The sequence below is a fragment of the Polyergus mexicanus genome, unplaced genomic scaffold (genome assembly GCF_030449975.1).
Source record: "Polyergus mexicanus isolate NDT 795.1 unplaced genomic scaffold, iyPolMexi1.0 SCAF_2, whole genome shotgun sequence".
NCBI classification, from domain to species: domain Eukaryota; kingdom Metazoa; phylum Arthropoda; class Insecta; order Hymenoptera; family Formicidae; genus Polyergus; species Polyergus mexicanus.
Window position 1 is genome coordinate 1,510,383 of NW_027223322.1, and position 14,563 is coordinate 1,524,945.

At 34.9% G+C, this 14,563-nt stretch overlaps 2 protein-coding genes across 6 annotated transcripts in view; one reads left to right on the forward strand and one right to left on the reverse strand.

The window, feature by feature from the left end:
• LOC138943136 (uncharacterized) overlaps positions 1-14,563 on the forward strand; it is a 91,971-nt gene that overhangs the window by 37,781 nt on the left and 39,627 nt on the right. For 3 of the 5 annotated variants that reach the window (XR_011448412.1, XR_011448414.1, XR_011448413.1), the window contains exon 6: positions 378-772. Coding sequence is in view for 1 of the 5 variants with exons in the window: in XM_070313685.1 (XP_070169786.1) it covers positions 378-622 (245 nt within the window). In the remaining 4 variants the exon portion in view is untranslated. Of the gene's footprint in view, positions 1-377; positions 4,576-14,563 lie in introns of those variants that run through there. The other 2 variants (XR_011448415.1, XM_070313685.1) reach the window with 2 other exon arrangements.
• The window catches only part of Rhogap102a (Rho GTPase activating protein at 102A), a 28,015-nt gene continuing 18,413 nt past the window's right edge, over positions 4,962-14,563 (reverse strand). The window contains exons 5-12 of the mRNA XM_070313530.1: positions 11,758-11,973; positions 10,976-11,126; positions 10,549-10,739; positions 9,777-10,006; positions 8,940-9,048; positions 7,976-8,303; positions 7,210-7,498; positions 4,962-6,757 (exon numbers count right to left, since the gene is read on the reverse strand). Coding sequence (XP_070169631.1) covers positions 6,421-6,757; positions 7,210-7,498; positions 7,976-8,303; positions 8,940-9,048; positions 9,777-10,006; positions 10,549-10,739; positions 10,976-11,126; positions 11,758-11,973 — 1,851 coding nt within the window. The 3' untranslated portion in view covers positions 4,962-6,420. The remainder of the gene's footprint in view (positions 6,758-7,209; positions 7,499-7,975; positions 8,304-8,939; positions 9,049-9,776; positions 10,007-10,548; positions 10,740-10,975; positions 11,127-11,757; positions 11,974-14,563) is intronic.

The window sequence follows — 14,563 nt, forward strand, 5'->3', positions numbered from 1 at the left end:
AGAGATATAAGAACTAAATTAAAAAAAAATTGTCGTTCGCATTGTTTTTTTATATAATCGTATTTAAATACACTGATTGTACGCAATATTTGCTTCTTAATAATGTACAGGGTGTCTTAAAAAATTATTGAACATTTTATATATCGCTCTCTTATTTCGTAACTCGCAAGTATCCGCGTGATATTTCTCTTGCATATTACATAAAGATTGTTCCATCCTAATTCCCGCGATATACTTATTACACATTTGTGACATATCTCTCGACGTTGTAACATTTCTCATTAATTTGAAAAAAAAATTATGATAAAATTTTCACGATGCGCGTTAATAACGATCGCGGGGCATGATCGCGTAATTCATTCCTCATGTTGTTACAGGTGGTTCGATCTCGATGACAGACGCGAGTGGCAAGCCGTACGTCGGCGGGGCGGGAAACGGATCGACGGCGTCGGTGGCGACTTCCGGTAGCGCGGCCAGCACGGCCTCGCCTCTCAGAAGTTCGCTGAAGAAACCGAAACCCCTCGGTATCCATAATCCTGGCTTTTCCGCTCACAGCCCGACCCTGTCCAGGAACGGTTCGCAAAAGAAAGTGCGTATACAGACGCACTCGACGGAAGTTTAGCCGACGCCTTTCTCTCTCCTCTGTCACGTTATTGACGCGAGAGCTTGCTATACGTAGTAGTCACAAGCGTCGATCGCTTGACAGGACGCTGTGACAGGAAATCAGATGACGGCGACGAGACTACGAGTCTACTAGAAATAGTTTCACGAGGTATGTTTCATTAACGGTAGGTGGTCTCCGATATTAATGTCGTTCATTTTCGTGCATTTAAGAACGAAATCGAAGTTTGCGTCTAACTGCTTCGTCATAGTCGGTGACATCGCCCGATGATTTCAATATAATGAACTTTTAATTAATTCCGAAGAAGAAAAGTGAGCTGAAAAACGCGCTCGCGAGAAATTTATCGTTATTACGGTGGAATGTAAATAGGCTGATAAACGTGATCGATAATCGCCAGAGCTCTCCGAAGCTATCTGAATTAAATATTAAGCGAATCCACACAAACGCGAGATTGATGGTAACTCGTTAAGTGTTACGTGACTTTACACTTTTCTACTATTTCATTAAATAATATTTATTCGATATAAATCGATTAATAGAATATGGATAGTGAACTATAAGAGTACTGGCGAGAAAATAGAATGGACAAGAATAAAGAAATATATCAATATTGAAGGAAACAGAATTAATATTATTATATAAATATAATGAAAATTTTTATCGTGTGCGATGCATGCATATTAATAAAGAAAATTAAGTATGCATTATGTAAGTGTGCGTAAAATAGAAAATAAATTCTGATTTAATATCTATTTTCTCAAGTCTTACGAAATATCAATAATAAAATTCGCATATATTATATATGTTATATATACAGGATATTACAAGATCAGAAATTTAACATTTAATTTTTATATTGATTATAAATTCTGTATTAAGGTTATCGCAAATAAAATTCGATTCTTTTTTTTCTTTTTTAATTTTTGAACGAAAATATTATGAAAAAATTATAATAAAAATATGAATTTCGATTGAACAAGAATAGAAAAAGATATTATTAACTCTAACAAAATTTTATGATAAAATTTATGAAATGAAGATTACATGTACATATATATATATGTATATGTGCTATTTCAAGGCTTTAGTATAATTCCATTCTATTTTCTTGCCTCAAGTACATTTCTATTTACACGCCAAAAAAAAAAAGAAAGAACTGATAATAAACAAGATAAATCGTTGGGATAACGATTGGAAAAAATTCTCGCTTTCTTCGTGAAACTTGAAGGCGAAAAACGTACAAGCGATACAAAATTCACATGTATGTGGTTTAAAATAACATCACAGATATGATCTCCATCTTTACACATCTTTTATTTGTGCGTCGAGGAATTCGTTGATCCCATATTGGAAATTTTTAATTAGATTTTCAACTTGTTTCAAAAACGCAAGTACCAAATAATCCTGCTTGTGATATAACATATGATGATTATCTCAGTCGCACGTGTTGCCGGAGAGTTATTACATAATCGTATTCACACGAGCTGCAATAGATAATCTTTCACCATTTAATTAAGCGTAACGTTAGAATTTAATTGAATATTAAGCTCGATAAATTAAGTTGCAAAGTTCACAACATACGGTCTCTACATATGTTACATACGCGCATACAATTAATACGACTCTATCATAATTAGATATGTATTGTGTATTCTAATTGAAAAAACTTGACTGTTAATATAGTGATAGTTGTGTAAAATGTTTAAAAATTTTCAACAGCGACGATATATATCTATATAACCTGCATAGTAGTAAACTGCATTAAAATATGTATAGATTTCTATACAGACACGGCAATGAATCGTTACCGAATTTAATAATTAACACTTTTTTCAATTTAATATGTAAATATTTCAATGTTGTGTAATCGCATATTATTATTAGTATTATCAACTATTTTCCGTCCAAACAAGTACTTTGTAATATTTAGTATTAATGTTTGTTTTTATTGAAATAATATTCGTGATACATCGCACTTATCATGTAGAAATTGTTACACATTTTGAAAGTCACAATTTATAATTATGTTGCATAATACAATTCGATTTAATAAAAAAAGAAATTATATTAATAAGAACTGTTTCAATTGATTAATGCTAATTGTAATCAATTTAACATTTTAGCACTTTGTATGTTAATAATTGAATTTTAATGTAGAAGGAATTAATTATTTAATAGTAAATTTTTTATATTGCAAAGATAATGTAATTTTACAAGAGAAATTTAATCGTTGATTATTACTGTTCGGCTAATAAGGGATTGCCGTGAAAGTCGCAGGATACGTGATACGCTTTTTTTTTCTTCTTTCTTTATTGTATTTTCTCTTACATTATTTTATCCCTGTAACAGTATATTCTTGCTTTTCCTCGCCACGAGAGGAAGGTGAAATTATATTATAGCACATCGCATCCGTCCAGCCCTACGTAGGCAGCTAGCCGTGAAACGGCAAGAAAAAGAGAGAGAGAGAGAGATATATTATAAATATATAAATATATTTATATTTTATAATGGTTGTTTTAATATATTATATATATATTTAGAGAGAGAGACAAAAATTATATATACAAATTTACGTATGTGTGTACTTGCGCACGCGAGAAAAAAGTTTATTACTCGCGTGCCTCGCCTGAAAATCGGGACATACGTTTGTTTTTCTTTTCTTTTTTTTCTCTTCTTCTTCTACCCGAGTAGTATTATTATTATATTATATTTTATCGCTTACGATTTCTTTATCTATAGAAATTATTGTTATCATGCAATCTGCGTACCTTTATTTTCAGAGATATTTATGTAACGCTGTTCGAGAGCCGGCCTCGTTAAAATGTCCGTATCGCGAAATTGCGATCGCTCAGGATCGTCTCTAGAGGTCATTCGATTTATAGATATTTTCCTGAATAATCGTTCGTTCGTATCATACAAATCGAAATTTAATTTATTACCACGCGATCCTCGTAAAAAACTTGCGATCGTACGGACACGAAATTGAAACTAGAAATTAAGGTCTACTTGTGTGGTAAGGCGAATAAGCAGTGAAATGAGTCGCGATTCCCTAAGTATGCAATATTTTCTTCTATTGAGACTTTTGAAAAGGTCTTTACCTAATCATTTGTTCCAATATATCCTATCGCGACGAACATACCGCAATAATGGACTAAAGTTGCCGCGGCAGCGATAATTTTGCGTCAGACTAAATGTAGACATCAAATTAGCAATCTACACGAATATAATTACATCAATATAATAAACAATAATAATGAAGGAAGAATCGTTTATTAAATCCTTGAAGGATAATTTCATAAAAATCATCATTTCTTTAAAAAATTAAATATTTTATTATTTGACAAACTCCAATAATTTATTTATATATTGCTTCATAAAATAATATCAACAAAGAAAGCGTGTATATTAGTTTAAAAAACAATGTGTGTAATTTTATTAATATTGTACAAATTACAATATTATCAGCAGTAATATTTCAAAATTTACGCTGGTTGCAAAATTATCACTGCAACTACATTCTCATGTTATTCTGCGATACTAAGATTGTTATAGTATATTTCGTTTCATTGTTATCGTTAACTAGATAATGTTAATAATTAACTGCTATTATATATTGATTTAGATACCGAGCCGATCAACGATGTAATCGTGTGTACTGTACATATCTATATACGGATATTCGTTCACGTTCAAATTTGAACGGCACATTTGTCACATTTGCACCAATCTACTTGTTAAGCAGGCTGTTTTTGTAAAGTTCGTACGTATTCGATGATATTACGACCGTGATGTAAGTGCTTGTCAAGGGGACAGCGCAGTAAACAATTGAATTAATAAACGCGTTTCAAATAAAATGCATTTTTCAGGGGATAGATATTTGTTGTCTATATCGATAAAATGTTACACTGTCATAAATATTCCAAGAACATCACTGTCACGTATGTCAAGGTTACACTGTATACAGTCAGTGACACCTGTCCATTTTATCCTGATACCGCTTATCTCCTTTTCATTAGAACGTAATGATATGTATTAATAGCGACAATCGTCGTAAAACGATGGTAATATTAAAAAAGATATTTTTGTATTTTTAAATTATTTTATATTTTGTGATATTTATTTTTTGAGAGAAATGGATATTAATCTTATAGAATATTGTTGTCTTATCGATTAGTAATAAAACAAAATATTGAGATATGTATAAGGATAATGTAGGAAGCGAGAATTTAGACAGAGAAGTACTCGACGATTAATTTTATCAGATATTGATTTAATGTGGGACGAGGTTGAAATAAGATGCAATGCATGATAAAAAATTAACTTTTATTTATTATCTAGATTGAAAAAAAAAACTTAACGATGATAATAATATGACGCATGCCTCCCCTCACGGCAGTTTCCAATAATAATCATGTCGTAAAGAGGACGAATTAGAAAAGACGAATCAAATTTCAGACTGTCGATCATTTACAAGTGACGAGACATAACAATTTCCAGATTGATGTCGAGAAACTGCAACAATTTTAATATTTACATCGCGAAGGCTGAGGTAAAATGTTCTACGTATGCGTTCCACATTAATTTTCCTGTCCTTTTGAGCATCCATCGTCCAACAATGTCTCGTCGCGAAGATGTCGTCGCGAAATGCGAGAATGCGCATTCCATGACGGAGATCCCTCGCGAGCACAAGGACAGCACTTAATCTAGGAACCAGCTGACATTTTGCGACAATCAAATCTCGCGAGATCACGAGAAACGAAGGAAGACTTTTTTTTTTTTAATGCCACGCCTAATCAACGGCAGTGATTGCCGCTCTATCGAATCGAGATTGAAGATCAATTGTGCGAAATGAAGAAAGATGCGTCTTATCGAAGGATGGCATATTTTTTTGCAGAGATGACAAAACATTACGATAGATTGAGTCGAGACGATGGCTGAAAGAAAGATACATATTGAAGCCAAAACGTTTTATGAAAAAAACATTTTCTCAGAGTTTTTATTTTATTTTATACAGTATTTTTTGCCAAACACACAGAAGAGAACACAAATTTTTTAGCTATTAATAAGAATAGTTATTGGATTAAAAATTCGCAAAATTATGTTTTCTTTTTCACAGCCATCGCCTCGAAATTTTGTATTCTTACAAATAAGAAACTTAAAAATTATTTCCGCTTTTTCTGTAACTTTATATATTTTATAATCAATATATCGAGCGGTTATACAGATATAAAGCTGCCAGTAGACAAATACCTTGTTTTCCTTCTTCTTCTTTCTTCTTTTATAGCACTTTTTTATGTTCTTGAACTTTCTTATTTATATTTAAAGCGATATTTTTGAAAAATATGCAGTAATAAAATATGCTACTGTCTGCTTTAGGATGCTCATATCTATGTTTATTGAGAATATATAGCAATATCGATAAATCTTGCGATGTATTCTCACTTTACTCGGAATAACAAACTTTCATAGAATTGAGTCTAAAGAAGGGAACTCGGTGTCTTTTCTTTGTGTAAAGTTTGCTTTTGCTACAATAATTAATATTTTGTTATAAAACGATAAATGGGAAAAATATTCGTTTGCTTCCAACTTTTCTCGAGACATTTTCAAGTTGTATCGACTTCCAGATCTATGCAATCGAATTTTTGTCAAGAGATTAGATTTTTATTTCTAAAAAAATTTATTTGCTGTTATACATATATATATAAATATAATAATGACTAGATGAAATATCTTAATCCACCGCTGAGGTATCGACAATCAATTTCGAATCTCGATTCGATATGTCAATCGCGAATAATTTAAAAGTATCCCTCCCGATTTTTCGGCGCGCTGGAGATCAATTCCCGCCTCTTCCACACCGGTTGTGCCTGTACGCGTTGAGTCTGCGTAGTTGTCATCGCCGAGGTAACGGAGGACGATATTGCTGACGTCACGCCAAGCGACGTCTTGCCTGCTAGGGTGTCGGCGTCGGGTATGTGGCGTGTCTGATGCCTCGTGTCCGTGTAACGCCTCTTCGTGTACTTTTTACTTTCACTGGAGGTCAACGTCGAGTTCTTGCTCGTCTGCAGGGTCGATGCGAGGTCGACGTCCCGCCGCGAGATCTGCAGCATTCTCTCGATATCGGCGGTCTTGGACCTGAATCACGCGAGCGTACAAATTCGCGTTAGATCGCCAAGTATTAGCAGAATTTATTCGAAACCAGCTTATAATTAAATAAACCAGCTAATAATTAAATTTTCATGTACGCAAACAACTATTCGTGTATGAAATTTCGACTATTAACGACCTAATCTTATTTATTAGCAACTTGAAATGCTTTTATAGGAGAGTTCAAATTTATGAAATAAAACGAAAGTTTGTGACGTGATACGTCTTTGAAAACTGTTTATGAGGTAAATAGATGTTCGTTGTAACGATTAAATGAAAGATGGATCCGTATCCACACAGGCATCAATCTCAATAAAAAAATCATAACAATCGTTGTATCCAGCAAATCGTATTAAACTTTGCGAAGACTTTACAGTTTGGAGACAGGAGGAGTAAGGAGGAGGCAGGGAGAAAAAGGTATAACCACGGAATATACTCGCCTCAAAACTGCACCGCCGATGCTGGTGATGCTCGGCGTGTACGGCGCCGCTGTACTCCTGCTCGCTTCCTGCTGACCGATCGTCCTGCCCACTTGCCTCACCTCGCTCGAGGTCGTGAACGAGACCCTTTGGAGAACCGCTTGCTGATCCGGGATGTACGAGACGGCGGTGACCGCGCTATCGGGACTCGCCGGGGGCGACGACGCCCACGACGGCGGGGAACTCGGCGCTTGATCACCCGACAGGGTCGCCGAAGAACCCACAGCGCTGTCACTTCCGTGCCTTCCACCTGAAAGCGATGATATTAGATTGAGAACGTGGAACACGATTCGAGATTTTTAATTCCGTCATAAATTGTTATAGATGTACAGTATGTCTATATAGCTAAGAGAGAGAACCCGCGCAAGCATAATTTATTTTAGATCCGCAAGCTTAGATATATATAACTTTATTTACTTCCTCTTAATAGTTTATTTAGAGAAGATTCCAAAAGATTTAGATAGCTTTATTTATCGCTTCGTCTTAATCGCTGCTATATTATTAATTTATAGCGCTATAGCTGTTTGTGTATTTTAAAATTTATTTGGAATTAATGTCTGATTAAAACGCAAATTAATATATCATATATATTTAATATGTATGGATAATTTATTGTATGGAATTAATTTCATTGTAAAACTATTGTATGCAATTTGTACATCGTGCCTGTTTTTTTTAAATCTTTAATATCCATGGAACGATACCAATTTATATATAAAAGGCGAACCTTCGCTGCAACCGGAGATGGATCTCTGCCTCTGCCGCCTCGGGGGAGCGCTTGGTTGCTTCGGTGCCTCCTCGATGTAAGGAATGTCCGGATCGTCGAGGTTCAGGGTGAACGCGTCGGACATGGGTATGGTGAGACTAGCGGTAATTACTACTGGTGAAGATCTTCGGCGAGGATCAGACGGATCCTCGCTCGATCCGCTATCGACGCTGTTGCTCCTGCCCTCCTCCTTCCTCCGGCTTCCCGGTCTCTTGGGGCGTCGCGGTCTTGGCCCTATGTCACCGCCTACGCCGGCAGTCTGATGTAGACACTGCTCTCTCGTCCACATCTGAAGCAAGAAGATTAATCTGTTTCCAATTAACAACATTACGCGTGATACAAGTTTAAGAATAAGATAATGTTTAGATAATGATGCTGAAATATTACTGACAATGAGATATAAAATTATATTTTTTATGTAATCTTGTATAATCTTAAATTTAATTTCTTTCGGATTTTCAGTTTAAAGCAATTTGAGTATTTTAAATTCTTGTTTAATTAATCAAGTTTGAAAATATCACAATGTCGAATTGCTTTTATTACTGAAAAGCATTCGCATGCATTTTGATAAAACACAAAACAATGTAATTTCGAAAGGTATGTAACTTCAAAATCGCAGATTGTATATCTGAATACATAATGGAAGCATTTAAAGAAAGAGTAATTCAAATCTAAAATTTAGGAGAGTTTAGTTTGACGTTAAAAGTGAATCTTGCAATTACGAGCTTAGTTCATTCTTGTTCCAAACGTTTCAATTATACATTTAAACACACAATGTTCAAGAGAGTCTTTGGCGACGCTCATGAAATTAATTTTTTTTTTTTTTTTTTTTTTTAACCCATTCCTTTGTCTCTCTCTCATCTCGAATTTCAAACGTTAAATTCAACTGTCGGATAAACGTATATAAAATGTGTGATCGTAGCACCTTTCTCGTCGACGTCGTCGTTGACGCAGTGTTTGTCGACATAGTCAGCGTCTCCTCTACAGAAAATGTCTCCGCTTCGCTGCAGGGATCCGCATCATCTCCGCATTGTCTGCAAAAGCACGTACGGAATTTTACTTCAACCTTTTTGTCTCGATATTGTTACACTACGATTCTCAAGGGCATAAATATGCAAGGTACATCCCCTTACCTCGCGGCATCGATCGCCGCTCATGAACGAGAGACTCAGCGCCCGTTAGGTCAAGGACAAAATTCGAAATCCAAAAAACTACTTTTCTCAGGGATATAAAATATTTTGATAAAATTATTTATGGAATATAGAATCTCGGAGACCGATATGTAACACCATTAGTTTTATAACTTCAAGTCTATAGAACCAATATAGTTATACGACACTTTAGAACTTTAACAAATGTACATACATACTTTATAAGTTTTTATATAACTCATAGCTATATTTGTTGTTTCTGTAACTTTTTATAATATTTTATTTCTTTGTTTCTACTAAAGCTACAGAATATTTGGAGTTTAGATGATATTTTACCACAGAACAATCGCAATAATTATAAGAAAAGGCAAATATGATAATAATGAATAATAATTATTATAAGTGATAAATATATTTATATTTCAGACACTATTAAATTACAAAATGATGAGGATTCCACTCTAAAAGCTAACAAAAAAAAAGAAAAAAAAAATCTCGTTTTCGGCAACGATCGCGATTCGGTTATAAAACGATCGAAATATCTATGCATCTCTTCCGTGTGGCTATTAAATCGATTATTCGGGAAGACGACAATAAAACATGATACTCACTCTTCGACGCGACGAGACAACGCGATATCCAACTCGGCTGGATGGGTATCCATCATGTGCTGGTACACTTCGTCCAGCAGCGCCGCCGGTACCGTGAACAAGGTCGATATGTGTTCCAGGAGTGCTCGCATGACGTTTATCACATCTATCCTCTCCTCAGCTCTCTCCGCCGAGACCTCCGATCTCATCTGACTGGGCTTCACGCAGTGCAAGATATTCGGGGCGAATACCTGGAATGTTCATACGATCATATTTTTGGTTTTGCGCTTCGTGAGCGTATGATATACGACGTTATTGATTTCTAATTTAATTAACGTGGCTTTTTGCGTCGCGATGATTAACGATAGCCGAGAGCGCCTGTCGGCTGCTGAATTAATTAATCTCGTACTTGGACAGAAATTTCCGTCGCGATATATACGATTTACATGTAGCAGAATCTTGTACGAGACGCAAAATCGAAGTTAATTATCAATTAGTAAAGAGTAAACAATTTCTCGACTTCTCCAATGTCTCTTAAACAATATTTCTCGATGTCGCCTATATATGCAATTAAAAAAACGACGCGAGTACGTTTGTAGGGTAATTACGAGCGATTTAAATTGATCTTTAAGAAATTTACGTTGCTGTACATATAATTAAAGAAGGGAGAATTTTCAGTATCTGGACCAAGAGAGAAGTCGATGAGATGCAACGCGCGATTCGAGGAAAAAGAACTCGAGTATCGAAAAGAAATCAAAAAGTGTCGAAAAGTGTCGGCGCACGCGGTACTAACAGTTGCGAGATTCGTCGTATCCATTTTATTTCCCGGAATCCAATCACCGGTCTCGCTCTTTTGGTCCTCGCTGTTGGACGCGACGACGCTCAGGAAGTTCAAAAGTGCCCAGAGTGTCTCGCGATTGGGCGTGGGTAGAAGTTGAATGAGATGCTGTAGAGCTTCCTGCTGCAATCGTCTGTTCCTGATCTCTGTAAGATATTTGAATGTCGAAAACGTGTGATCTCACGTGGAAACGGGAAGATTTGGAAATTCGAAGTCGCAGAGGAAAAAAAGAATTAAACGGGGAAACAATCGACATCTCATTACGCAAATAAATTTTCGAAAATTAGCAATGCAAATCAAGCTGTCCATGGATTATGAGCTAAGGTAGAAAATGGAAGATAATATTCGTGAACAGCTTATGTTGGATTAGAACCTTGCTTACTTTGTGTATGTACGAAGGCTTGATACAGTTCTCTGCAAAGCAGAGGATCTGGCAAATCGCGGAAATATTCCTTCAGGAGGGTGGCTACATCGTGGGGGCACTGGTCGGTGCCTATCTTGGTTTCCCGACCGCAATCAAAGTCTTCTCTTAACTGGAATTAATTAAACGTCACGCACATAAGATTGCATAAATAATGTACCCCTTTTAAAGAGAGAGAACAGATCTTATCTATAATTATATCATTTGACTTGCTTTAGATAGAAGTAAATAACTAATCTTTATTCTCAAAGTAATCGCTTTTCCGTTTGATAAATGTTTAATTTCTATCGACGATTATATTACGCAGTAATGGACAATATTACGGAGACGAAGACAGAATCCGATAACGTGAACAGATTAATGTGTAGGATATATCTGAATAAGAATAAAGAGAATATATGAAAGAGAATTTTTAATTTAAGCTAATATTAAAACCGAAAAACAATGATTGAATTATCATATTAATTTTTTGCCAACAAAAAAGCGTGATTTTCGTCTAAATTTACATGTACTTTCGTGGATTTCTTTTTTTAAGAAAAAAAAATACAACAAGAAAAATTTACAAGATACACAGAATAATTCGAAGGAAATGAGACAATTTTATAAGTAATCTTCAATCATCTCGCAATATCTTTTATACAATACATCAGGAAGATACGTGTCATCGTTTTCAAAGACTTCTATTTCTGGCGTCAAAGTTCACGTCAAAGTATTTCTGTCATTATTGAAAGAAAACGTCATACCTGCCTCACCCTCTTCTTCGAGGGTGATACGCGAAACACGCCTAGCGTTCGGAGACCAGTGACCTCGAGATGCCTAATGCATTGCCTTACGATGTTTGGTACCACGTCCCATTCACCGGCGGAGCTTCCTCCGCCACTGTCGCTCAGCTCGAGCACCCCGGAATCACTTCCCGTGAGGGCACCGCCTTTCGACGACAAAGACTCGCAGGAGCCTCCCTAGATCAATAAAGGAAAATATGATTTGCATAAAAGAAGATAAGTGGACATAGAAACAGTAGACGAGATGACAATTGGTGACATCGTTCGAATTATATATAACGCTGATTTTTTTAAAATAAAATATTTCATGGCCTCTATTCGTTCGTTTTTAAGCTAAAATGCGTGTATTTAACACATTGACATTTAATGAGCGATTTGTGTATAAAATCAAATATTTAATATCACAGATAAATCTATACAGATGATATATCATTTTGTTATCGATTAATTTTCTTAAAATCTTGTAAGAAAATTAGATCATTGATGTCAAATATGCACATATCCCATAATGGAGTATTCAAGTAGCGGAATTGCTTTCTTAGTGTGTCGAGAACGCTAAAATAAAGTCCTTCGCGAAATTGAGGGTTCTTAATTAATCCGCGGTTAAAATTAGCGATCCTGTTCTCGTTCTATTCGCGTCTCCGAATCCATGATGTCACCTCGGACGCGAAAGACGCACGTGACGTCGACACGAGAAATTCTACGTAATCCTTCTCACGTATATCGATTGATCAATCAGGTTAGGCGTGGTCTCGTAAAGATGCCAAGAGAAAAGATAAGTGGAGATAAACCGATTAGATCTTGGATGATGTCCTTCCGATTTTAAACATGATTTTTGAGAATAATTTTCGCCAAGTTTGCTCTATTTCTTCGGATTATGAGAGAAGCGAAACAAAATTCTTTTCTTTTTTTTTTTTAATTTACTTCCGATAAGGATAACATTTATCGTCACATTTTTCATGAAAGTCAATTTTATCAGATTTTACGAGAATGATCGCAAATTATACGGTGGAATTTCTTGCATAATGAAAACTGTCTGAGAAACATTTTTCGTGTCACTCAAAGTATAAAGCGTAATCTCTTTTTCTCGTTCTCTATAATATATTAATCGTTTAATATCATTTATCGAGTAGCCGGAAGTAAACCGCAAAACACGCACGCGAGGGTAGTTGGAGATATTATAAAATATATCGATGCTATTTCTGCCGATGAAGCATAGATATTTCGGGTCTCGCAAACAGCTGATTTAGCCTGTGATTGTAAAAATTTCAAGTGCAAGCGACACATCAATTTCTGGTTACGTCGGCGCTTTATTACTGTGATTAATTATCTCGATCGGATTCGATCAATTATTTTGTTTCTATATCTCTCCTATTGCTTTCTCCTCGTGTCTCTAATAAGATTTTATTATTTTTCTCTCTTCATTTTTGCTTTTATACTGTTTCTTATTTTAATTAACACTGTATTATAATTTTTTTATTTCCCTAGCACATATTTTAATAAATTCGTACTAATATAGGGGGATATCTATTATAATATGGCTAGGATGGAATAACGTAGGAATATCTACTTTTCCTACATATGTAGGCGTATGTACAAGGTATTCCATTAATATTGTACGCTTTCATTGTCATATAATTTAATAATCGTAATTCTTTAATTTTTAATATTGAATATCGGGATTAAACCTCGAATGAAATGAATACGTATACTTATATAGATACCGTTTGAAATAAATTGAAGAAACAAAGTTTTATATCATGTCTTGAAATATTTTCTTTAAGCTTGTTTATATTCGAGGAAAATGTCTTGATTTTCAATCATGTGTAACAATTCTTCTCAGATAAAATACTTTTACACATAATTTAGTGTAAACATTTTTTCATATTAATTACATCTGCATCCATGTCTGAGGGAGAGAGAAAATATGTTAATTCTGGAATAGTGGTATAGAAACAAACAGGAAACGTGGGTGGGAGAAATCAATTTCCCCGATCGTTCGGAATAATGACATTCGTCAATGTCGACTGTTATAGAAGCCGATTGCGGAAGTGCGTTGGTGCGTCGTTACAGCTTCCGAGTATCTCGATTCAAATTTGTGGCGTGGAACGATCGTGTCGTGGATGCAAAATTCGTCTTGCTGTCGCAATCTTTCTTTCCTCCTTACCAATTTACTCATCCCTCCATTTGATTTATCTTAAAGAGACGAGGAAAAAAGAAAATGATGTTTCTCTGTCGGTTTATTCGCGAAATTTCCACCCGCAAAGTTTATATGTCACGAAATCTGAAAAATGTCACAGTTCGTGTCGCACATATAGATTTCTCGCAAATTATCCTATAAAGGTCAAATTCATGATATCGATTCGGTTTTTATGGTTAACGGTGAAATTTATAACGAGTGGATCGTAAGTGGATCATTTTTGGATAATTTTTACTCTTGGAGAAGACGCATCAACGAGATGTCATGGTGAAAATAATTTACGCTTAATGGAAAAAAAAAAACGATCTATGAGATTACGAATTTGAGCTTCGTAATTTCTTTGTTTAATTTATATCAATTATATGTAAGATGTTCCGTAAAATTTTCAAATATTTTTTTGATAGCAAATTCTCTCGGAAAATTTAGAGGTGATTTTTTTCTAGCAAAAATGTCATAGAAAGATCATCATTTTTTGCAACTTGCTAGTTTTTTAAATCGTATAATTTTTGTAATTATTAATATGTCTCAAATAAAAAAATTCTATTAAAGTAAATTGCACTTGTAATT